The sequence below is a fragment of the Dendropsophus ebraccatus genome, chromosome 4, assembly GCF_027789765.1.
Source record: "Dendropsophus ebraccatus isolate aDenEbr1 chromosome 4, aDenEbr1.pat, whole genome shotgun sequence".
NCBI classification, from domain to species: Eukaryota; Metazoa; Chordata; class Amphibia; order Anura; family Hylidae; genus Dendropsophus; species Dendropsophus ebraccatus.
In genome coordinates, this window is record NC_091457.1 from 100289801 (window position 1) to 100316389 (window position 26589).

At 44.3% G+C, this 26589-nt stretch overlaps 1 protein-coding gene across 1 annotated transcript; it reads right to left on the minus strand.

The window, feature by feature from the left end:
* Positions 1 to 884: 884 nt before the first annotated feature.
* Positions 885 to 26018, minus strand: LOC138788509 (adhesion G-protein coupled receptor G1-like). Its single transcript, XM_069966443.1, has 14 exons — positions 25953 to 26018; positions 23258 to 23327; positions 17940 to 18368; positions 9080 to 9158; positions 8885 to 8999; positions 8645 to 8767; positions 8448 to 8564; positions 7367 to 7400; positions 7167 to 7267; positions 6418 to 6539; positions 5828 to 6093; positions 5634 to 5742; positions 5285 to 5550; positions 885 to 1915 (listed from the first exon to the last, which is right to left on the minus strand). Exons 1-14 carry the CDS (start codon positions 26016 to 26018, stop codon positions 1770 to 1772), a joined length of 2043 nt encoding a protein of 680 aa, XP_069822544.1. The 3' UTR covers positions 885 to 1769.
* Positions 26019 to 26589: the final 571 nt, after the last annotated feature.

A 26589-nucleotide genomic window follows, 5' to 3' on the forward strand; every position in this document is an offset into this window, starting at 1 on the left:
GGTGTAAAGTAGAACTGTTTTAATTGCCCCGAGCAACCAATCAGATTCCACCTTTCATTTTCCAAAGAATCTGTGAGAAATGTAAAATGGAATCTGATTGGTTGCTAGGGGCAACTAAGACCATTCTACTTTACGCCAGTTTTCTAAATCTCCTAAGTGTCCACAGGTTGACAGATCAGTTCTATGCATTATATGTTTTTAAATGGATCAGGTTTTTTTTCTGTGTCTAAGGCCTTATTCAAATGTTCAGTATTTTGTCAGGGCCATATATTATATCCGAAATTTTTATCCAACATTTTTGGTTGATCCGCAAAAAATTGCGTCGCCGATTGCAGATCCATACGACTACGGGCAGTGTGCATAGCCAAATAGAAATCAATGTACACTAAATTTACAGATAAATTTATGGAATGTGTTAATTTGCTCTTAGAGGTGTTAAAGTCAATTTTGTGTTTAATTAAGAGGGAATGGATGTCATACAGGATGGTACACCAGGATGCTTAACCTACAACAGGGGTAGGGAACTTTGGCTTTCTAGCTATTGCAAAGCTTTAGCTTTCCAGGCATGATGGGAGTTGTAGTTTTGCAACAGCTGGAGAGCCAAGGTTCCCTACCCATGTCCTACAGGAAACTGTTGCCATAGACTTGCACAAGCTAAATAATGGATCTATCAGGATCTTGTTTTTATTAGGACAGTAAAATAAGTCAGCATCTGCCTATCCTGTTAAAAGAAAAAAAACATCCTGATGAAAACTTGTCAAACAGACATATTTAACCATAATGAAAACTTGTTTGAAATAGGTAGAAAAACAAACAAACAGTGGGCCATTTTAATAGGACAGCCAAACCTGACGTGAACAGACCATAAGGCCTTGAACATACCATATTTTTGCATTCTGTTAAAAAACAAACAAAGAATTAGAAAGAGGGCTCCTTTAAAAATGGATGCAAAGGGGTACCAATCCTGCTGCCATTGTTTTCTTTGTTAGGGTACGCGCACACTATGTAATCACGACGGAAAACCCGTTGCGGACTCTGACTGCTGCGCGCATCTCTGCCCGTGTCATAGACTCCATTTTATGCACAGGCGTATTCCGCTGTCCGTCCAAAGAATGGGGGTGACCGTATCATTTTAAGGGTAAATTTGCTCACTAAAAGAAACAGCACTAATCACTGTCTATACAGTGATCATATAACAAAATAAGAGAGCGCTTGCTATATAACATGATCATATGCACTCAGTATTCTGTTCTAAAGCTACGACTTAGAAGATTTGTGTGTTCTTATTGGCCGCGGTCCCAACAGCTATTTTTACGCTTTATCTCCACTACTTTTCCTCCACACATCCTTGTCTGGCGCCTTCGCTCTCACGGGAGATATATGGTCACAAAATGTTCCACATTTCACAAGAAACTTCCTTTTTCCTGGATATGTGGCAAACTGTGCAGGGGGTGGTTGGTTATGTTGCTGCTGTTTGGTTTAAGTCCTATTACAGTAGGCGTAATACATGATGCAGACAATAGTTGTAAAATACCAACATGAAGAGAGAAAGGATTATTGATACTCCATGCGTGCTGTTACTTGAAGTCCTGGCAGTGAAAACGCCTTAATGCAGTCATCAAAAGCTTACAACGTAGACCCGACCAACAGGAACACGAGCTGCTGAGACAACAATGCCCCTTCCAGTCTGTGGTTCTGGCCAAGTGCTCCAGTTTTAAGTAAAGTGCTTGTGTGAGAGGAGAGAAGACAGGGTCATCAGGGCTGTATTATCACGATAGAAGTTTCTTGTGGTCACTGCTGAGGCTCTGATCAGCCCGGGGGGAGGCTGGTGTGGCACTTGTACAGTCTGAGGATTGTGACTGGTTCTTGGCAGAAGGTTGCGACAAGGCACAATACCAGAGGAAGATAAAGAAACCTGGAGGGAAGGAAACATCAAGGAAGTTACAGGGAAGCTTACATTACCTATAGATATATGTAGTATATATGGGGGACCCTTGAGCTAACATCATCTGTAGATATCGACAGTATATATGGAGTAGCCTGGAAGTGACCTTGCCTAGATATATACTGTAGGTACAGTGCATTTGTAATGTCTTAAGTCCATTTCAGCCGTTTTTTTAAATTTTGTTATGTGGTGTCCAAAATAAAAATAAAAAAATCACACTTATAAGATGTACTGAAAGGAAAAAATGGAAAAAGGAGGACTTATTGCAGAGCGTCTCCGTTATTCTAAATGTTTGACATTTCTGTATTATGACTACATATACATAAGCATACTATACAATTGATAAGACTGTGCCTATTACCAAAGTACTGTTTACTGCACTGCAATGAGAATAAGAAAAAAAATTGATATATAAAAAAAATCTTATTTTATTTTTTAACTTAGACATGCTTCTGCACTTCGAATGGAGTCTATCTGTGGTAGATTGTTGATTGGTTATGATTGGGATACACACAGTCCTTTTTATAAGGTCTCACATCTCACAATACATATCAGAGCAAATCAAGAGAAGGAAAGGACTGCTCAGGGTTAAGGGAAAACTGGCTGGAGCAAAATAGAGAGACAGGGGTTTTCTGATTAAAACTTGTCCCCTAGGGACATAGGGAAACAAGTAAGAGATCTCAGGGGACCGACCTCTGTAGCCCCCCCCCCCCCCCCCCCGGCGATCTCCAGATGGGCCCCAAGCCTCTTTGTTTTGAGTACAGCCATGGGTCAGCATGTGACTTGCACCTCTATTCATTCTCTATTGAGCCCCCGGAAAGAGCCAAGAGCTGTACTCTGTTCCCTTTGGTGGCTTTATGAGAATGAATTTTAGCACAAAGCCATAATATGACAAAGTGTGGAAAAAATTAAAGGGTCTTAAGAATTTCCAAATGCACTGTAATAAATAAATGTAATCCGTATACTATGTATGAGGATGCGTGGAGGTGGCATAGTATATATGAGGCAGTATTTTATATCACAGTCAGCATGTCCAGTCTCCATAGCAGTCAGATGATATGTATTCTGGTGGCGTTTTCAAGTGCGTCAGCTACCGCTTGTTCCTGTTCCAGTTCCTTCTGGTCTCCTGTTCCTGTGGGTTCTGCCACAAGCTGCCTCGTTCCTGCTCTGCTCTTGGTCTCCATTCATGGCCTTGTTATTTGTCTGTTACTGGTCCTTGTTTCTAGTTTCTGACTCTTAGCCTTGTCCTCCTGGTTCTGACCTGGCCTGATCCTGGATTGTGCCTTGCCTTGTTCCCATGATTCTAATCTGGCTCGATATGACTACAAGCCAATCCTATGTCTACACCCCTGTCCTATGTCCGCCCTCCAAATCTGATCTTCCTGGTCCTGAGTCTGAATAACAGCTTGTGACAATTTTGGGGACTGCAACTTGGGGATCCTCCTGCAGTATCTACATCCGCTGCCTTATTCACATGTTCCATAGTCTTCCGCAACTGTGGACAGATCTATGGACCCATTCATTTAACTGGCCTGTTCACATGTCTGTTTACTAGTATATATAGGACTAGTGGGCACCGCTAAAAGTAAGGAGTGCTAAACCAATGCATATAAGTAACAGACAACTCCACAAAAAGACAAAAGCATATGCACAAAAAGGTAGCACATCATAACAATACTTTATTTAGACAATAACAAAATTATAAAAAATACCATCAACTATGCAGGGGTAAAGCAATAAGGGAGACAAATCCCAAACACTACCCTACATTGAAAACACTTAAAATGTCAACATGAGGCCTGCCGGTGTACCAGCAAGGTCTAACAACCACTCTGACCCCGGACCATATGAGTTCTAACGAAGCTGCCTAAGCAGTATCCCTATGACATATAATATCAAGAGAAATAATTAACATGAACAAAGGGTAGAGAAATGAAACAATCACCATGTACAGTCCAAAAAAAATTAGGAGCGGGTCAGATAGGCAAGAGTCACCCCACGCATTCCGCCGCCCAGCGGCTTCCTCAGGGATGTCATGGCAGGCCTCATGTTGACATTTTAAGTGTTTTCAATGTAGGGTAGTGTTTGGGATTTGTCTCCCTTATTGCTTTACCCCTGCATAGTTGATGGTATTTTTTGTAATTTTGTTATTGTCTAAATAAAGTATTGTTATGATGTGCTACCTTTTTGGGCATATGCTTTTGTCTTTTTGGGGAGATGTCTGATCACTATACTTCATTGAATAGGTCAATGTAATGTGGATGCACTTGTGAATGAGGCCTTAGGGTGAAAACCAGGGGATCCCTTAGACCAGGGATGGGAAACCTTCGGCCCTCCAGCTGTTGCAAAACGACAATTACCATCATGCCTGGACAGCCATAGTGAAGCTTTGATGGGAATTGTCGTTTTGCAACAGCTGAAGGGCCAAAGGTTCCCTATCCCTGCCTTAGGGCCCTATTCCAGAGTAACGATAATCGGCCGGATCGGCCCCATTTGGCCCGATTCGGCCGATAATCGTTCAGTGAAATAAAGAGAACGATCAGCCGATGATCGTGTCATCGGCTGATCGTTCATTTAGGGCCAGACCTAAAATCATCGTTCCCCTACCGCGCATCGCTACAGTTGAATAGCGGTGCGCGGCGGGCAGCACCATCATCATACATTACCTGTCCAGGCTTCTCCGCGCTGTCTTCATCCCAGGGTCCCGCGCCCTCTATCTTCTGAATTGCCGGTCAGCTGACGGAGCGCTCAGCCAATCACAGGCACATAAATCCTCAGTGATACTGATTGCTATCAAGCCAATGTATGTGTATTCTCACTGCGTGTTTGGTGCGATTTTTACATGCGAGTTTTGATTTTCATATGATTTTCTCAGGCAAGTTCCACAGCACAAAAAATGCAGCTACTTTCATGCGAGTTTGATGCAAGTTTTGTGCGAGAAATAAGCAGCGATACGTGTGAAGGCACCCTTAAACTGTTTATATTATGGAGCCTGCCCCTTTATTGCCCAAGGCAGATTAGGCTGTTCTGCAGAATGTGGAAGTCTGGTGATCACACTGTGTTGCAGCACTATGCTTTACACACTATACAGTGTATACCTATATACACTCCCGTTTACAATATATCATACTTTTGTATACATATGTATTGAAAAGTGCATTAGACTGACACACTACCAGAAGGCTTCACAGGAACTGCTGCCCCCTCCCCCTGGCAAGAATGTGACACATCTGACTAGCATTTCTCAGTCAGGTGGGTTTATCCCACAGACCACAAGATGTAACTGAACAGCAATGTTGTGTGCTGATAATGACCAGTGGCAGGAGAGGGGGCACTCACCTTGCAGGGCATTCAGAATGCTAAAGACATATTGCATAGGCAGACTAAAGGCTCCATATGAAAAGAAAGCCAGGCTCCATGGCAGCCCCAACATACAGCTGAGGCCCAGCAATGTGACACAGTGGCGCATTTTCTCTGCTCGTGAGTGTGGGGAGAGTCTTAGGACGTGGCGGGTCATGGCCACCATCATAAAGACATTAAACACAAGAATTGCAGCGCAGATGCCCAGATTCAGCGCCAGGATGATGGGATCGACAAGCCAACAGCTGTAAGAAAAACACACAACAGAAATGTAGCAGACAAGAAACTGTGAACATGTCAGCCATGCGTTGTGGCAGGAAGAACTTACATGGAGGCTGTGGAGTTGTGAACAGACGGTCGCTCTACTGGGATGTGATAAACCCCGTAACTCTCCCGATGTATAACGATCACAGCTACGACAGTAAGAATGGGCATCCCTGCAGAGAAGATGTGACAACTCTTAGCACTAATGCCGCTGTGCAGAAGTCAAACAACTCGAGAGGACAAAAGACGAGAACTCACCCCAGCCGACCAGGCAGAGCTTTGCAGCTGTAACTGAGGAAGCATGGAAGACTTTGACAACCAGCCGGTAGAGATTGAAGCCTTCAATGGCCATCCAGGAGAAGGTACAGAGCAGAGCAAGGTGTAGAACAGCTGCCGAACTAATACAGAGGTTCTGCTCCTCCAGAGCCCCAAGCACAGCACTTACTGTGAAGCTCAGGTCCAGTATAAGAACAGCCCCCAACAGGTTCACATGGATCTGCAATGTGGGGTTTGACTGCATCTTCCTGTCAAGAAATCGAATGTCACAATACGCCATTGTACACATATATATAACAAGTTGACGCACAACACATTACACCTATACATGTAACATGTCAACACAAACTGCATCGTACACATGCAAGTATCACTTCAGCACACACTGCAATATACAAATGTGTAGCATGATAGCACACACATATACTTTATGGAACACATAAGCACACACAGCGTTGCACAAATATATGTAACATGAGGCATGTTACATATATTACAACATGTAGCACACTAAGAATTGTATACATATGTGTAACACTAGGACACTGTTCACATACATGTACACATAATACCTGGAGCAGCAGATCCAGATGATTGTGAAGAAGCATGAGAGGGCAGAAATGCTGCATCCAGCGAATGTCAGAATAGACAGCGACACGAGATGGGCCTCAGAGATGACTTCATCGGGCATACGCTGGAAAACAGAAAACCACTGTATTATTTGGGCTTGGTTGGTATAAAAGATTACTGGGATTCAGGATGGGGGGATGTAGCAAGTTTCTTAGGTTTAGGATGCCAGTGGTGTAACAGGTTACTGGTGTTCAGGATGAGGGTGCTGGAGAAAGTTACTAGATTGAGGAAATTATTAATGTGGTAAATTATTGGGTTCAGGTTAGGGATGTGATAGATTACTTTTTCCAGAATTGAAGTAACAAAATAGACAACTGGGGCTCAGAAATGAAGGAAATGTAGCAATTTACCTGGGTTTAGTATGGGGTCACGTAATAGATTACTGGGGATCAGGATGGGGCTGATATAGCTGATTGCTGCGTTCAGAACAGAGGTAATAGAAGAGATAGTGGGGCTCAGAAATGATGGAGATATAGCTGTTTTCTTGAGATCAGGATAGGGATGATGTAGTAGATTACTTAGGATCAGGATGGGGTAATGTAGTTGGTTACTGGCTTCAGGAAAGGCATGATTCATGATTACTGAGTTTAGAAGGGGTTGGTTAGCAGATTCCTTGGGTTCAGGGTGAAGTTGATGGGCGTTTACCAAACATTTATTAGGGACTGGCTCTGAATACTTCTATTTTACTCACCATTAACAGAGCAAAATATGTGAGGTGGTTACATCTACACTTTGTGAACTCCCTTCCGGGCTCTGTGCGACATCCATCTGTCTTCCAGTTTTCTGATAACTCTGTGGAAATGAACATACAGTATGGTCATTTATAATTATTCAGATTTTCATCCAGTGAACCAGGCCTAAAAGTGAACCCCAGCATGTCGGGATACTTACCGTCCCAAAACACACAGACTGGAGATGAATTCCCCTGTAACACAACAGAAGGAAACATGTGAAGGTAAATTGCAGTAAGGGATGATGACCCATAAAATAAATTGACAATGTTCCCCCTCCCCCACCCCACACACACACCCTTAACCGCCATGTCCTTATTCCATGTGGTCTATGCTGTGTGGAGCTTATATTTTTAAATAACTTTTCATATGGGGGTGATCAGATGAAGCAGACACCAGTGACATCTGCAGCCTTGTGACTGTTGGATCTTTATCCAGTACATCTGCAGTTAAACCACCATATTTACAGGTGCAGCCTCCAGACTATAACAATAAAAAAAGCTAATACACAAAACCCAACGTATACACAGCTGATTGGGACAGCTTTTTCTGGGGCAAGTGTTACAGAGAGATGGGTGTTATCTAGTTCTTCAAACTTGCCCATCATTCTGCCCCAACATACAATATACAGTGTATATGGGTAGGGTACAGACTGCTCACCTCGGGGACCTCCACTTATCTGTGGCTTTCTCTTTTTCTAATAGCCCTATTTCACGGAACGATTATCGTTCATAGATTCTCTCCAACGACCACTCGTTAACGAGCACTTAATGATTTTTTTTTAAGCGAACGATAACACATAATACGTGTGGGAACATGAACGATATCTGTAGTGTAACGATTTTTTTGCAGTCGTTACATCGTTACATGGTCGTTTAAAACGTGGGGAAATGTAGGTAGACATTTCAAGAACGACTGAAAGATTTTTTTATTCAACGAAAAGATTAGCGAATTATTGTTGAAAGACCAACAATTTTTTTTCGACATGTTGAAAAAAAATAGTGAACGACTCAACGACGATTTCACTGTTGTCGTTCGCTCGTTTACAGCTTTTCCACAGAACGAATATCGTTAACGAGCGGTCGTTTGAACGATTTTATGAACGATAATCGTTCGAAAAAGTTCCGTGGAATAGGGCCTTAACTCGGGTGTCTCCAGAACACCAGCAGACTCCAGAGAAGGGCCTGTGCATGCACATAGCCACCCAATAATTTTTGTTTGCCCAGTGTCACATCTGTTACCTGTGTAGGTTGATGGTGAAAGGTGATAACAATGTCTTCAGAGAGATCAGAGACCTGTGTTTCCTCCAGGGTGATGCCAACTACCTGACTGTCCACAATTGTGCTGTTTGAGGCATCCTGTGAGCACACATAAGAAAATATAAGATTCCCTGCAGTTTGGGGCACACCATGTAACAAGTATGCGCTTGAGACCTCACCCTGAAGATTGTTCCAGAGTCACGGATTCGGATAACATGTAGCCTGGTGCCAGGGTCAATTGTCTCCACCAGTTGGTTTGGAAAAGACAAAGAAACTCCCAGATGATCAGTAATAGAATTCAGCTGTAGGAGACAAAAAGAACTCAAATACATTATGCTGCTGGGTCACTATACATGGCCGCTATTGTTTTATTCTATGAGCAGAGCAAACATCCTTCATGACCCTTCATGTCCACTCACCACATCAGGGGAATCCAGCTTATATACAGCCGCCTGCAGAGAACCTTTTCCAAAATGGTGCTTGTCCTCATCGAATGTTACCTTAGACAACACAGATTCAATCCAGTTACGGACCCTGAAAAGAAATAAAAGAGGCTGTGATGTAGGGATGGGTCCCCCCGGGGATTCATCTCTCTGGTTAGGGGATTGACTTACACTCTTCCACTCCCGTTAAATTGCTTCTTGCCCAGATAGTCAGCAACTTGTGAGATTTCATGCTCCACACTCTTTGCATCTACAAAAGACAAGCAGACACAGTGATCAATACTGACCCAAGAAGCATGACGCCCATCATCTGCCATGATAGGGGAAACCGAAAAGAAATTATTTATTGTCTGGTAAAACCCTTACCTCTATTACTCCTCACTATCAGCACAAACAAAACACATTAGCCCAGATGTACTAGTGTGGTGTCCCACCACGGGTGTTTCGTGTTTCACACCTATAGCAAAAGTTTCTTCTCTAGGTTAAGTGGTGATGAAAGTATTTTATAGTTTCACCACAAGATGTCAGTGTTTTGTGTGTGTCAGCTTTTGTGTGTTGCACAGCTGAAGTAGGCAAGGGGTTGCTGTTTCCTATGTATTATGTACTTTTGTTGTCCAATGGATATGCTCTTCCTTCCTAAACCTATCACTTTTCTTCTTCTTTTCCTGCGCACATCCCTTTCCACCACTCACGCGGTCTCTTGCATGTCCTTGTGGGGGGAGGTGTGGCTTCAGTCTGACCCAGATTCTCGTGGGAGGAGGACACACAGAGCAGATGTCCCTGCTGTAGCTTAGCCAGGGCCTGGCTCTGCCAGGACCCTTGTACGGGACTGGTCTAGTCTAGACAGTGTGTTAGTGAGTGCAGTCTACACGTGTATGGAGATTCAGCCAGAGACACTCAGTTTCTCCAGTCTATCGACTATATCTACTATGCAGTGCTAGACACTAAGCAGGGAAAAGAGTCTGGGATAATCCTAGCTCACTCCGAGAACCACTCTACAAAGTGCAGAGCAGTATCCTAATCTACAAAAGGAACTAGCCTGGATAGAACAAAGATACCGGAAGGTCTACGTATTCTATCTCGCATTAAAAGTAACCTCGGGAAGTCTCGGACACTTAGCTTCACCCAGGTAACCAAGGATGGGGCTTGTATCACATCACCCTAGTAGGACGAGTAGCTCAACACTGTAGGGCAGAAGGTGGTCAGACATTAGTCTAAACACAGGTACAAGTATCTCTCTCACTCTCAAGTATTCTTCTAAAGTTCCAGCAGAATAGAAGTACTACATTGGGTTAGGATTCCTTTGACAAACTCCTCTCCTCTGCGCTGCTCTACTTTACTCTCCAAGCACCGCTACCACTACCTCTACTATATCCTATTTCTGCAAGTCTCTCCGCAGCACAAATCAAGTTGAGCACTGAAGTCTGTATAAAGATTACCTATTTGCTGCCAAAGTGTTTTATATTATTTAGAGACTGCACAGTAAAGTCATCTTTCTATCCGCACCAGCACCTATACACATTCGCTGCACACCTTGGGTCGTTTTACCCCTTTCTGTGGGTGGTGGTGCCGATGGTCCGGGAGGGTCGGTTGCCACTTAGGACTGCTGTGACGGGAGCCCAGGGGACCCATCACACCCCGGCAAGTCACCAACCATTTGGAGAACAGTGCAAACCAGCCATACACAAAGCAGGTACCAACATCACACTTGTGTGCTGGACTAGCACTGGCGTCACAACATTACCACCCTTGGCTGAGCTGTACAACACAACCGACCAACCATCACAGAAGTGGCGTCACCAGTAACACCTTAGCACGTCACCGGTCGAGTGTCACACTAGTATGTGCAGCAGAATTCTGTACAAAAACTGGGAGATGGGACAAACACTTAAGTTTGTTTATTGAACCTTTGATTGATACTATCTGTTATGTACACTGTCATCCATGCTTTTATTGCCTAATTTACAATGTTACTATGAAAAACTTTTAAATGAGTGCTGCAATGCTGAAGCTGTTTTTACCTGTTATGTAAAAAGGGCTAATACAAATATATTTAAAAATAAATGGGAAATGGGACTTTTCTGTGGATTTATTATGCATTTTAGATGACACTTTCCCATCAAGGTCCAAAAAGGGGGTTTGGTCTCGGTATAAAAGGGGGCATGACCTAAGGTGTGACACTGTGCGCCAAAAAGTACAAGATCTGGTCAAAAATTCTGGCGCACTTTTGGCAAACTAATAGTTGCTCTAAATTATGTTCAAATGCAACAAACTGCCTGCATTACATTAAGTGGATCAGATATATCAGAGACTGTCTACTTAGTTTACATATAGAACTCTAAGGCCCAGATTTATCAAAGGGTCTAAAATTTACACTGGTGTGTAACGCCTGGAGTAGTGGATCCACTGGACCGTCACCAGCGATGGCACTAACCTCACCAGGGAGCGGAGTCTAAGGGGCCGCTGGTTTTCACCAGAGCCCGCCGCAAGGCGGGACGGACTTGCTGCGGCAGGCGACCCCCAGGTCGCTACCCCTGGCTTGGTTGCTAGTGACGGCAGGCGAGGCGTGGCAGGAGCAGTAGGCAGGAGATGGTGCTGGCAGAGGTCTGTAGGCGTAACCGCAGGTGACAGGCTGAACACAGGAGCAATGGTGAAACAGGGAAACAGGAACCAGGAACAAGGACTAGGGACCAGGTAGCGGATAGGAATCAGGAACAGGGACTAGGGACCAGGTAGCGGATAGGAATAAGGAACAACAGGGAGCTGGGCCAAACGCTATGGGAAGCATGTAGAGGCTCCAACACAAGGGACAGGGCATGCTGGGATTTATAGGGGAGTGATTGGTGCAACTAACCAATTAAGGGCGGACTGGCCCTTTAAATCTGAGACAGCCGGCGCGCGCGCGCCCTAGGAGGCGGGGACGCGCGCGCCGGCCGGTACAGACCGAGACAGGAACGGAGGAGAGGTGAGGCGCCCCAGGGGCCGAACTAGCAGCAGCGCCGGGTCCCTACACAAGGACCCCGGCGGCTGCATGGGACAGGAGGCGGTCGCGGCGGCGACCCGGAACGCGGGAAGCCGCCGCGGCCGTGACATGGTGTAAACTGGCCACAGCAACCAATCACAGCTCAGCTTTCTTTTTACTAGATATTTTACCAGTGTATATTTTACACCCTTTGACAAAACTCTTCCTAAGTTTATACATAGAAAGTTTTTCTACATCTTGGTATGACCCCCTTAAAGAGGACCTGTCACCCCGTAACGGGGTGATAGGCTCCCGACCCCCTGTTAGATTCCCCTATACTTACCTCATCGCGCCGGGTCCCGCTTCCTGAGCAGGTCGGGTGACTAAGATTTCAGTGCCCGAAGCCCGGTGCGCGCTTACAGGAGAGTCGGATGCCCATAGAGAATGATGGAGCATCGGACTCACCATTCATTCTCTATGGGCATCCGACTCTCCTGTGAGCGCGCGCATCGGGCTTCGGGCGCTGAAATCTTAGTCACCCGACCTGCTCAGGAAGCGGGACCTGGCGCGATGAGGTAAGTATATGGGGATCTAACAGGGGTCGGGAGCCTGTCACCCCCGCACAGGGGGTGACAGGTTTCCTTTAAAGGCCTAATTACACAGAAAGATTATCTGTCAAATCAGGCAGATATCTCCCTGTGTAAAGAGCCTGCGATCAGCAAACGAGCGAGTGACTGATCTCTGACTTTCAACATATCAAAAGATAATCTGCCGTCGCACGCACATCTCTCTGTGTAATGAAAGATGCTCAGCCAACAGCTGATTAAAGAGCAGCATGAACATCATCAGCAATGTTCATGTAACCCTGGATTGTTGATCCTGTAATAGACACTCATCTAGAAGGTTGGTGCTCGCTTACACGGCAGGTAGGGCCGTGTACAGGGGTGTAACTATCACTGTAGCAGCCATAGCAGCTGCTATGGGGACTGCCGTATTAGGGGGCCCCGTTGCCCGCTCCTGCAATACACTGGGCCCCCTGAACTTTCATCATTTGCAGTACCAGGTGGCAGAGTGGGCCTCTCATGTTCTGCAAATGTCCCTTTAACTGCAAGCACTCCTGACGAATGCCTGCAGTTATGTAGTTATGACTAGACTTGACGGCTTAGGGTGAGGGGACACAATCAAAAGTTTGCTATGGGGCCCAGCCATTTCTAGTTACGCCCCTAGCTGTATACACGACCTTTAGTCTTTCTCTTTCATGTGCCATCTCTAGCCTGCCAGAAATATGTCCCTCTAGTTTATGGGCTCTGTCTCTCTCCTGTCTTAGTTAAGTCCTTCCCCTAAAGAGACATTACAGGCAGCACTTTTTCATCATTAGTTTGATGAATAGGACGCCAGATATATGTAGCTCACCACCGACACACCAGAGGTGAGACTTACAGTTTCGTGCTGTATAAGCCCTTGCTCAGCATTTCCATATTACCCTTCCACTGCCTAACCTACATCATATTCTCAGCCACAAGCCTGAGGAAGGGCTTACAGCCCAAAATGTTGTTTATACAACCAGGTACAGTTTTGTCATTTTTGTCTCCACCCTGCCTAAAATGTTGTTCTCCTTCATGTACACTGTTCCTACCCTGCCTGCACTGTCAATTCCCTTCATGTGCACTGTCCCTACCTTGCCTGCACTGTCCTTTCCTTCATGTGCGCTGTCCCTACCCTTCTTGCACTGTCCTTCCCTGCCTGCACTGTCCTTCCCTTCATGTGTGCTGTTTCTACCCTGCCTGCACTTTCCCTACTCTTTATATGTGCTGTCTCTACCCTGCCTGCACTGTCCCTCCTCTTCATGTGTGCTGTCTCTACCCTGCTAGCACTGACTCTCCCCTTCATGCGTGCTGCCTCTGCCCTGCCTTCACTTTCCCTCCTCTTTATATGTCCTGTCTCTAACCTGCCTGCACTCTCCCTCCTCTTTATGTGTGCTGTCTGTACCCTATCTACACTGTCCCTCCCCTTAATGTGCGCTGTCTATACCCTATCTGCACTGTCCCTCCTCTTTATGTGTACTGTCTATAACCCGCCTGCACTGTCCCTCCCCTTAATGTGTGCTGTCTCTACCCTGCCTGCACTGTCCCTCCCGTTCATTTGTGCTGTCTATACCCTATCTACACTGTCCCTCCTCTTTATGTGCGCTATATATACCCTGCCTGCACTGACCCTCCTCTTTATGTGTGCTGTCTATAACCTGCCTGCACTGTCCCTCCCCTTAATGTGTGCTGTCTCTACCCTGCCTGCACTGTCCTTCCCGTTCATGTGCGCTGTCTATACCCTGCCTGCACTGTCCCTCCTCTTTATGTGCGCTGTCTATAACCTGCCTGCACTGTCCCTCCTCTTTATGTGCTCTGTCTATACCCTGCCTGCACTGTCCCTCCTCTTTATGTGTGCTGTCTATAACCTGCCTGCACTGTCCCTCCTCTTTATGTGCGCTGTCTATACCCTGCCTGCACTGTCCCTCCTCTTTATGTGCGCTGTCTATACCCTATCTGTACTGTCCCTCCTCTTTATGTGCGCTGTCTATACCCGATCTGCACTGTCCCTCCTCTTTATATGCGCTGTCTATACCCTGCCTGCACTGTCCCTCCTCTTTATGTGTGCTGTCTATACCTTGCCTGCACTGTCCCTCCTCTTTATGTGTGCTGTCTGTACCCTGCCGGCACTGTCCCTCCTCTTTATGTGCGTTGTCTATACCCTATCTGCACTGTCCCTCCCCTTTATGTGCGCTGTCTATAACCTGCCTGCACTGTCCCTCTTCTTTATGTGCTCTGCCTATACCCTATCTGCACTGTCCCTCCCCTTTTATGTGCACTGTCTATACCCTGCCTGCACTGTCCCTCTTCTTCATGTGCGCTGTCTATACCCTGCCTGCACTGTCCCTCCTCTTTATGTGCGCTGTCTATACCCTGCCTGTACTGTCCCTCCTCTTTATGTGCGCTGTCTATACCCTGCCTGCACTGTCCCTCCTCTTTATGTGCGCTGTCTATACCCTGCCTGCACTGTCCCTCCTCTTTATGTGTGCTGTTTATAGCTTGCCTGCACTGTCCCTCCTCTTTATGTGTGCTGTCTGTACCCTGCCTGCACTGTCCCTCCTCTTTATGTGTGCTGTCTATACCCTGCCTGCACTGTCCCTCCTCTTCATGTGCGTTGTCTATACCCTATCTACACTGTCCCTCCCCTTTATGTGCGCTGTCTATACCCTGCCTGCACTGTCCCTCCCCTTAATGTGCGCTGTCTATACCCTGCCTGCACTGTCCCTCTTCTTCATGTGCGCTGCCTATACCCTATCTGCACTGTCCCTCCCCTTTATGTGCGCTGTCTATACCCTGCCTGCACTGTCTCTCTTCTTCATGTGCGCTGTCTATACCCTGCCTGCACTGTCCCTCCTCTTTATGTGCGCTGTCTATACCTTGCCTGCACTGTCCCTCCTCTTTATGTGCGCTGTCTATACCCTGCCTGCACTGTCCCTCCTCTTTATGTGCGCTGTTTATACTCTGCCTGTACTGTCCCTCCTCTTTATGTGCGCTGTCTATACCTTGCCTGCACTGTCCCTCCTCTTTATGTGCGCTGTCTATACCCTGCCTGCACTGTCCCTTCTCTTTATGTGCGCTGTCTATACCCTGCTGGCTGCTGCACTAGTGTCACCAATGATGACAGCGGAAAACCTTGGCAATCCTGAATGTGAGGAAATTAGTAAAAAAGCATAGTGGGGAAGTGTTACACAAAGCAGAACAAGACATAAAACCCACAATCCGCAGACTTACTCCTCCACATATGACATCTAACCACACAACTCTGCTATGTTTTCTCTGGACACATATGGACACATGTCTATTAACCCCATTCCTCACTCTCCTCTTTTCAAATGCTCTGCTGCTGGGAGACTACATGGCATGGGCCAGATGTCACAGTACAATGAGTGAGGCTCTAGACGCTGCAGGTGACTTTTGTTGTGAGAGTGTGAGCTCCTGTGCCCAGAGCCATGAAGGATTAATACTGTTATGTTTTCTCCTCCGCCGTTTCCCACACACAACAATGCCCTGGTGCAGCGGAGGGGAGGATGTGACCGGCCTTTGCATTTGGCACAGATTTCAGATAACTGAAATTCCATCAATTGACAACAAGTGCTCAGCAGTGGCGCCTCCTCCTCCCTGTGGAGAAAACATTAAACTTTCTGTGGAAGAAGTAATCAGCATCTGCACCTTTACTGTATACAGAATGCAGACATCCCACATTGCACACCATACAGAGAAATAGGGTCTAATAATGACAGCAGTGGGGGAGGGGTGTCTTGTACACAACGTGTGGTCATCAATGACAAATTATTAACAATGGCAAGAGGCAACTGCGGCGGAAAAAATCCTGTGACCTGGAGTCAGAGAGGACGGGGGAGGGCTGGAATGTCTGCTCAACAAGAAAATGCTCCATTGTGATTTATGGCCGGGCCAAACATACAGTATCAGAAGATTCACATTTATTTCAGGCAACAGGTGACCAACAATTCTCTCTTCTTAGGAATTATAAAGAAGATTTCCTAGAGGCCCTTGACCATTCACTGTGTGGATGCACTGTAAGATCAGAGTCCCCATCCCCATCAGTCACTGGGTGTGCTATGTCCTTCTATTGTGACAGAACCCCCCCTTCATCAAGTCACTGTTTGAATGCACTACTATGTCATCATATGGCCAACCCCCCTCATACCAGATACCAGTCATTGTTAGTATCATCTGATCCCAGAACCCTACCATTGCCCCATCCCCCACATATTGGATCACAGAAAGAGACAGTTCATGTACAACAAACTGTCCTGAAGATTATACAGTCTGTTAGGAGCTGCAGTTCTACATAACAGACAGCAGTAAACTATGTGTTCTCTATAATATGGGGGGGGATAAGCATGTGGTGTGGGACGTCAGGGTATTTTAGGATACAGAACCTACAACCCCGTGTATATGCTTATGCAGCCCCAGCACCTAAATAAAAACCACAGGTTGTGTGGGAGGTTTAACATAGTCACTGAAAAGATGCAAAATCACAGACATATGGGGAATGGAAAACTTTTGAGGTCTCTGGTGTAATACAGAGATAGTATGCTTGTAAAAACTAGAAAGAGAGAGAGAGAGAGAGAGAGAGAGAGAGAAAGAAAGAAAGCTTCTCTTTTGAAGTCTTTGCTAACACAGAACTGCCAATATGATAGTCAGATAGAGGATTCCTTCTCCCCAAGTGCATTATTTTACACCTGGAAACATTGAACTGCAGTTTCCATAGTTTTGACCACATATCTAGTAATACTAAATTATTTTCCATATTACTGACACCTCCAGGAATATCAACCCTGTTGCACACTTTTGTGTCACCAGCAAACAAACTTTACCTACCAAACCTTCTCCTATGTCACTTACAAACATAATAATAAGAACAGGTCCCAGAACAGACCCTTGTGGCACACCACTTGTAACCAGTCTCTGCTCGGAATATACACCATTAACAACAACCCTCTGATATCTATCCTTCAGCCAACCACAAGGCCAATTTTCATTGTCTTCTCTGTCAGCTTCTTAAGGCGAACCTAGTCAAGATGGGGAGGCATTGCTTATATAGAACCATCAGGGGGGCAACAATTACAGATCAGCGTTCTTTAAGACGGGCAAATTCCTCTGAAATATCTGAAATTTCCACTATCAGTCTCTGAAAACACTGGGGCTGAACCCATACAACAGGAGGTAATGTTCTGTTCAATCATATTGTCATTGTGAAAGCCTCCTTCTGAAAACAGTGAGCAGAAGTAGCTATTTAAATGGTTAGCGACCCTCTTATCTCCATCAATAAAGGTACTGTCCCCATTACATATTTTTGTAACTTATATATCTAAAGAAGGTTTTATTCCCCTCTTTAACCAATTTGACAATTTCTTTCTCTTTTGAGGCTTTAGCAGCATTTATAATCTAAGAGAGAAAGAGAGAGAGAGAGATCAAGCACTCACTCTTTCTCCGATCTTACCCGTCAGTGTAGTCTCACCTGTGTCCATGGATTGGAGGGGGAAGCTGAAGTTGCAGGAGTTGGTAAGCGGTCGTCCATTGATAGTGACATTAATGAGCAAGGTGTCAGAGTCGCAGGCATATGATGGGGGTGCTTCCTCGGGCAGCTCACTCTTGGTCTGTTGGCTGACTGGCACATGGAAGATGAAAGATCTGGTCACTCCATATGTAAAGTTGAAGATACGCAAGGCAGGAATCCAGTGAATACAGAATATATAGGGTCCAGGCTGTGGTTGCAGAGTGATGTTATCAGACAACGAAACGGGAGAATGCACAATCAGAGCCTCTTTTGTGTTCAACACGGTCAACACATTTTCTCCAGAGCTGCCGGAATGTCTTAGTACATTTCCATCAGTCAGTTGCTTTCTCCATCCACACAGTGACCACCCTTGGGTGCCTGGTGCTACCCCTACAAGACATTAAAAAATACCTTAAAAAAGAATTCTGTTATTCATAATGGCACCTGTCTCTCATGCTCTGACCTCACTTCCCTGCAGCTTAGCCTCTCCTTCTAATCAAGCACCTTCTTGAATTTTGGATATCACTCTCTAAGCTATTGATCCCATGATACCTCAATGCTGTACCACATGGGCAGCTACATCCATACCAACTTTTGAAGTGACGCAGTTATAACAATCAAACCCCCAGGGCGTTTTATTCTTTAGGCAATAATGGTCCTGTGTCTAGGGCAACAGTATTGAAAAAAAAAAAAATAATAATAATAATTTAATCTACTTTCTATGTTTAGAGTGAGCCTCATAGTAAATCTGCATATTTGTGACAAATCTGCATTACATATGACAAATAATCGCCTTAATGGGGTGTATTCAGTCCGAGTTCCTAGGAGATCATGAGCTGTAAATATAGCAATGCCCATTCCCCTACATCTAAACCCTCTTTGGCCAATAAACATGTGGATTTTTGTAGCCAGAAATACATGTAACCAGCACTTACATTTAAGCGTATATTCACATGACATGATTTAAAGAAATGGCTCTGAAGGTTACATGAAATGGAGGCTGTGATGGATGCCTAATAGTGGTGTCTGTCACCTGTGGACTGAGAAAGCGTCTATTTATTGATGCCTGTGAGCTCTTTTACGATGTATCTGGTAAATGAATGCTGTAAACACATCACTCACCCATAGGCAATATTGGCATTTGTTTAACAGATATATCTTGAAAAGCTACAGAAAAGCCTTGACTTAGCCATTAAATGAATGCCGTTAATGTCCATACAGTGGCATCTATCACCTATAGCAGGGCTGTCAAACTCAAATATGTAGTGGGCCAAAATGAAAAAAATTGCACTGCGGGCCAACCTATACAGTGTATATATATATATATATATATATATATATATATATATATATATATATGTGTGTGTGTGTGCCTGCAGTGTTCAAGTATATGGACATTGCAAACATAATGTGAACACAGTGTAACTGAGTGACAATGGTCTTCCAGATGTGAACTTAAAGGGAATGTTTTATCAGAAAACAATCTGTTGCTTAAAGGGGTTATCCAAGATTACAAAAAGCGCAGCCAATATTTTGCAAAAACAGCACCATACCTGCCCTCAGGTTGTGTGTGTTAGTACAATTCAGCTCCATTTACTTCAATGGAACTTAGCTGCAAAACCCACACTAAACGGAGGGCAGGAGTGGTGCTGCTTCTGGAAGAAAACAGACATGTTTTTCTATGCCTGGATCACACCTTTAAATCAAGTTTCTATTTTAGGCTCGGTCCACACACAGTAAATCTACTCCAGTACACACAATCTATTCCAGTGATACTTCTTAACAATGTGGGCACTGCCCTCTGATTTCTCATTGAATTCAATGAAGCACATTGTTACATTGAAAATACAGCTGTATTTGTACTTCAAAATTATAGACATATTTTACCTATAATTATATAGGTATAATTATCTATGTAACAAAATAATCCTGAAATCCTGCAGTCCTTAGTCTCACCTCTAGGCCTAATATTAAGATGAGATGTCTTGTTCTATTTGTAATGATAAGGAAGAGGCTTCAGATTAATGATCTTTACAGAATTACAGCAAAAGGTGACCCTCTGCCCTATGAAATGACCTTTGCACAGGTGACAGAGGTCACAAAGCATACTTACAAATACATCCCATAAAAATAATAGGGTCTGGAGATGTTCATAATGTCTATGGGGCTTGCTGTAATGCAAATCACTAAATGCTGTTAAAACATCTCAAGCAAGATGGCAGCACTAAATTAATTAACTAAAAATAAAATAAATCACACTTAGAAAATTGAAACAATTTAGAAAAAAAAAATTGTTCAGTATCTGGCTATAAAAAAATTAAATGAAAATTAAATGACACGCATGACGCCGCCGTACATGTGCGGCTGAAACTACGGGCGTGGGAAAAATCGACATGCGGCCGGATGCGTACAAACCGCGAACATACGCCCGTAGTACAGTTATGCTCCCCTAGCTTGTTTCGAAGCGATCTGAGGCAGGTCATTTACTTGGAAATCTTCGCCCAGCCCCGTAAACCACACAGAACCTTTTGGATTGAAAAATCAAGTTCAATTTGGCTGAAATAAGTACAGTGGTACCTTGGTTTAACAGTAACTTGGTTTAAGAGCATTTTGGTTTAAGAGCTCACAGTTTTTCAAAATTGTGACTTGGTTTAAGAGCATTTCTTTGGTTTAAAAGCTCCCTGTACTTGGTGGGAGGGCGAGTGGGGGAGCGGCATGGTCTGCATAGCGGGGTCTACAGAACTGTACCCAGGAAGTCTCCTCCACCTTCCAAATCATAGCAGATCTCACATCAGGGGACAGAACTGTGGAGGTAATCTCCTCATAGCTGTAACCCCTCTCTCCCCGGACAGAGAGTGCTGCTATACTGTGCCCACAAATGTCCTGCTCATTCCTTCATGCTCCCTGCAGTCTCTGTCAGTCCTGATTGGTCCATGCTGAACACACACCCCTTCCCAACTGCAGTCATGTGACCACACAGACCTCTGACAGCAGCCCTGCTTCTCTATTCTAGCCTGTTGTACTACACTACTGCATTATGGGGAGCTGCAGTTCCATCCAGTATCTACAAACTGCTCCTGTTTTTTCAGGTTTATGCTCTTACTATACATTATACACCATATAATATATATGACATATAGCTGTTTATAAATGTTTGTTTCATAAGTTTTACATGTTACTCAGAATAAAAAAAAAAATATTTTTGGGGTGAGGAACCAATTGTCTGCATTTCAATGATTTCCTAATGGAAAATTTGCTTTGGTTTAAGAGTGGGTTTGGATTACAAGCAGGGTCCTGGAACCAATTATGCTCGTAATCCAAGGCACCACTGTACTTCGTACAGGACCGCATGGAAATCCATGGCCGTGATTTTCAACATTTCCGTCCTCAAACAATGGTCTTGTTTCAATTTCACGGCGCCGTATACGATCCCGCTGTAAGCTCATACGTAGTGTGCACTGTGCGGGCATATATCGTATACTTTCAAGCGAACGCATCAACCTCAAAACTACGTGCGTATATTCGCGGTTCACACTACGGCCGGAAACATACACTGCGTATAAAGTGAACATAGCCTTAAAGTGTACCTGTCATTATAACTTTCAAAATCTAAATCAACAGTAGATGTGATATAAAGCAAATTTGCATTTTTATTTAGTTACCATGAAAAACACAGCACTTCCTGTGTTCTGACTTTTTTTTTTTTCCAATAAGTCTAATCACAGGAAGTCCCGTGTTTACCAGGTCATCTGCTCTCACAGAGAAGGCAATCGTGACTCTCTGTTCTGGTCGGGAGTTCATTTGTTTAGTTTTTTGTTTTTTTCCCCAACCAGCACAAGTCAGAAAATCTGCCTTCAGGAGACTGGACCTGGATATCTAGTTAGTTCAGCCTTGTTTTACAGCATGATAACTAAAAAAAAAGAAAAATAATGAATGTAAATTGCAAACTTGCTTTATATCACATCTACCGTTGATTTAGACTTTGGAAGTTATAACGACAGGTACACTTTAATCTATTGAGTCTTAGTTATTCCTGCCCTATAACAGGCTGCTGAAAGGATCAATCATGTTATGGTGAAAGAGAATGCCCTCAGTCAGATGGCGGATGCCCTCAGGCACTGGCTGCGCTTGGTTTGTACACATTGCTTTACAGCGTGGATCCGAGTCACACAGTCATAGTGATGGGTTTCGAGAGGGGGGGGACAGTGCCTTTTTTGCAGTATATGTGTCACAGGTGTCTCAGTCTTTTCTTGCTTTATGTCAGCTGTGTCTGGTTTCATGTAGCATAAGACGCAGGAAATTCCTCAAAATATCATTGTTTAAAACAATACACTTGTAACTTCTAGGACAAGACACAGCCTGCAAAGCCAGCACAACGCCTTAGCCATATTACATGATGGGAAATGTAGTGCTGTGTGGTTTGATGAGGTATCACACATGCTAGGATTAGATCTGCAGCCCACCAGACAGTACAAGCACACATGATAGGATTAGATACAGTAGCTCAGCAGTCAGCATTCTATACTGCAGTGGAGTATCGCACATAAAAGTATTAAATACTTGACCTGGCAGATAGTATTACACATACTGGTCTTAGATACAGCAGCCCGGCAGTCAGTATTACACATCATAGCATGAGGTATGGCGGGGAAAGCCTAACATTATACACGTAATATTATACAAGCATTATGCACACAGTAACACCAAAAACAGTCACAATATATATATATACACATAATGCAATTATATATATATATATATATATATATATATATATATATATATATATTCACACATGCTATACCGTTACGCAACAATATTAGAGTATACACCTTATACATAATACCATAATACATACAATAAGTTTATATGGTAAACAGTATCACACATGATAGGGTTAGGTACAGCAGCTCCGCTGACAGTATCACAAATGACAGGCTTAGATACAGAGCCTCAGCAGACAGTATCACACATAATAGGAAGAGATACCTTGGTTTAGTTGGGAGTATAGTGTAATAGTGTAAAAGACAATATCATTACAAATGATGGGTTTAGATACAGCAACTATACAGACAGTATCACATTATATAGTTAGATACAGGGTTCAACAGAAAGTATCATACATGACAGGATGAGATACAGCAGTTTAATAGGCAGAAGAACAGGAATGGATACAGCAACTTGGCAGACAGAATTGTACACAAGAGGATGAGGGGTGTAGGTGGAGGGCAGTTTTTGGGGTGCAGGTGAAGAGATGTCAGGAGAAAGGTGGCACCTACCATAGAGAAGTAGCATCAGGAACAGCAGGGACATGGTGACTGATCCTCTAGGGTGATCCGGGCACTGAAGCTGGAGGAGAAAAGAACCTTTGTTAATGTTTGCAAAAGGAGGAGGAGGGGGGAGGGAGTCTCTTACTGACACCAACAATATAAAAGACACAAGGACAACGACAGCTCTGTCTGTCTGGGAAGATCTACACTGCACAGTGTCTGGGAGAGAAGGGGTTACACTGCAAAGTCTTTGGCAGTAAAGGGGTTACACTGTCAGGTAGAAGGGGTAACACTGAACAACCCCTGCAAGAAGGGTCACATGCAAAACTGAGAAGAGGATGGGGGCATCACTGCACAACCTCTGGAAGAGAAGCTACACTGCTCTGACCTTGGCAGGGGAAACATTGCACTCTCTATAGAGAAGAGATGGCTACATTGTACAGTCCATACAGGAGAGTGGGCTGCCTTGCAGTCTGTGGAAAAGAGTGACCTACATTGTATAGTCTATAGAGAAGAGAGGGCTGCTGCACTGCACTGTCTATAGAAAAGAGTGGGTTACATTGCACTGTCTATAGAGAGGAGTGGGCTGCACTGCACTGTCTATAGAAAAGAGTGGGTTACATTGCACTGTCTATAGAGAGGAGTGGGCTGCACTGCATAGTCTATAGAGAGGAGTGGGCTGCACTGCATAGTCTATAGAAAAGAGTGGGTTACATTGCACAGTCTATAGAGAGGAGTGGGCTGCACTGCATAGTCTTTAGAGAGGAGTGGGCTGCACTGCATAGTCTATAGAAAAGAGTGGGTTATATTGCACAGTCTATAGAGAGGAGTGGGCTGCACTGCATAGTCTATAGAAAAGAGTGGGTTATGTTGCATAGTCTATAGAGAAGAGGGGGCTGCTGCACTGCATAGTCTATACAAAAGAGTGGGTTACATTGCACAGTCTATAGAGAGGAGTGGGCTGCACTGCATAGTCTATAGAAAAGAGTGGGTTATATTGCATAGTCTATAGAGAAGAGGGGGCTGCTGCACTGCATAGTCTATACAAAAGAGTGGGTTACATTGCACTGTCTATAGAGAGGAGTGGGCTGCACTGCATAGTCTATACAAAAGAGTGTGTTATATTGCACAGTCTATAGAGAGGAGTGGGCTGCACTGCATAGTCTATAGAAAAGAGTGGGTTATATTGCATAGTCTATAGAGAAGAGTGGGCTGCACTGCATAGTCTATACAAAAGAGTGGGTAATGTTGCATAGTCTATAGAGAAGAGGGGACTGCTGCACTGCACTGTCTATACAAAAGAGTGGGTTACATTGCATAGTCTATAGAGAAGAGTGGGCTGCTGCACTGTCTATAGAGAAGAGTGGGCTGCTGCACTGTCTATAAAAGAGAGTGGGTTACATTGTATAGTCTATAGAGAAGAGTGGGTTACACTGCACAGTATATAGAAGAGAGTGGGTTACACAGTATAGTGTATAGAGAAGAGTGGGCTACACTGCACAGTATATAAAAGAGAGCGGGTTACACAGTATAGTCTATAGAGAAGAGTGGGCTACACTGCACAGTATATAGAAGAGAGCGGGTTACATTTCAATGTACTGTATATAGAAGAGAGTGGGCTACACTGCACAAAATATAGAAGAGAGCGGGTCACATTGCAATGTATATAGAAGAGAGTGGCCTACACTGCACAGCATATAGAAGAGAGCGGGTTACATTGCACAGTCTATAGAAGTGAATGGGCTACACTGCACATTAAATGGAAGAGAGTGGGCTGCATTGCATTGTCTAGTATTTCTGTCATGTTTTGATCCCTACTTGTAGCCAAATCTGGAGTGGAACCAACAAAGAAAAACTATAATGGAAAGATTTGTACAGTTTCTGTGTTTTTAACCCACTCCTGGTTTTGGTTAAAAAAAATAAATACTGACCGAAAGACTGATGGAAATACTATGTGTGAACATAGGGCCATGAGCCACCTTGCATAGTCTATTGAAGTGAATGTCTACACAGCACAATATATACAAGTGAGTGGGTAACATTGCAAAGTCTAGAGAAGTGAATGTCTACACAGCACAGTCTATAGAAGTGAGTGGGCTACACAGTACAGTCTATAGAAGTGAGTGGGTTACATTGTACAGTCTATAGAGGGGAGTGGGTTACATTGTACAGTCTATAGAGGGGAGTGGGTTACATTGTACAGTCTATAGAGGGGAGTGGGTTACATTGTACAGTTTATAGAAGTGAGTGGGCTACACAGTACAGTCTATAGAAGTGAGTGGGCTACACAGTACAGTCTATAGAAGTGAGTGGGTTACATTGTACATTCTATAGAGGGGAGTGGGTTACATTGTACAGTCTATAGAGGGGAGTGGGTTACATTGTACAGTCTATAGAGGGGAGTGGGTTACATTGTACTTTCTCTAGAGGGGAGTGGGTTACATTGTACAGTCTATAGAGGGGAGTGGGTTACATTGTGCATTCTCTAGAGGGGAGTGGGTTACATTGTACAGTCTATAGAGGGGAGTGGGTTACATTGTACATTCTCTAGAGGGGAGAGGGTTACATTGTACAGTCTATAGAGGGGAGTGGGTTACATTGTACAGTCTATAGAAGAGAATAGGCTGATTTGTCTACATTACATGCTCTCTGCCGTGCCGTGTACAGTGTGGTGTGTTCTCCTGTTTTGTCCTTTGTCCTTTACCTGTGCTGTCTCCTCTGATTCCGGTGCTAAGGGCTCCTCCCTCTCAGGTGTGTGTACAGGTAACATAAAATAATCCCATAATCCCTCACAGATGTATGAGGTCACACCTTTTATTGACATTCTCTAGATCCCTGTTTAGGAACATTGCATGCTGGGGGTTGTAGTACTCCCATATTAAATCCACACACAGGCAATAATGGACAGGTGATAGACATATAAAGCCGCCTATTATGGGAAATATCACTTGCTTTTATCCCCCCCCCCCCCCATGTACTTACTGTTAAGGTATACACTGGGGGGACACTATGCCAGGGTGTTTTGCATCCCATCTCCCAGGACTAGTGTTACTATCACCTATTAGGGGTGCATTGTTGCTGCACAGATGCTGAGACTTGTCCGCAGGTGACACATCGTGCAGCTCTGAGGTCAATGTTTCCTGTGGTGCAAAAGAATTATGTTACCTTACCACCACAAGCCCCCTTCCCCGACTGTTTGTTGTTTTATCTTGTACATACACATTGTACATATACTGGGTCACAATGGATTTAATTTTGACTCTAATGAACAGTAATCCCAGCTGCTAAAAGGCTGTGAACACACAACATGACACACAGCATACACAAGGTAACATACACAC

What these genes read in the sequence shown, in the direction of transcription:
- LOC138788509 (XM_069966443.1), bottom strand. Translation starts at nt 26,018, where the DNA reads ATGTTACCTGTACACACACCTGAGAGGGAGGAGCCCTTAGCACCGGAA. An exon ending in AGCTGGATTCCCCTGATGTG is followed by an intron (nt 8,768 to 8,884) that starts GTGAGTGGACAT and finishes TGTCTCCTACAG; the next exon opens with CTGAATTCTATTACTGATCA. An exon ending in CATTCTGAATGCCCTGCAAG is followed by an intron (nt 1,916 to 5,284) that starts GTGAGTGCCCCC and finishes CCTTCCCTCCAG; the next exon opens with GTTTCTTTATCTTCCTCTGG.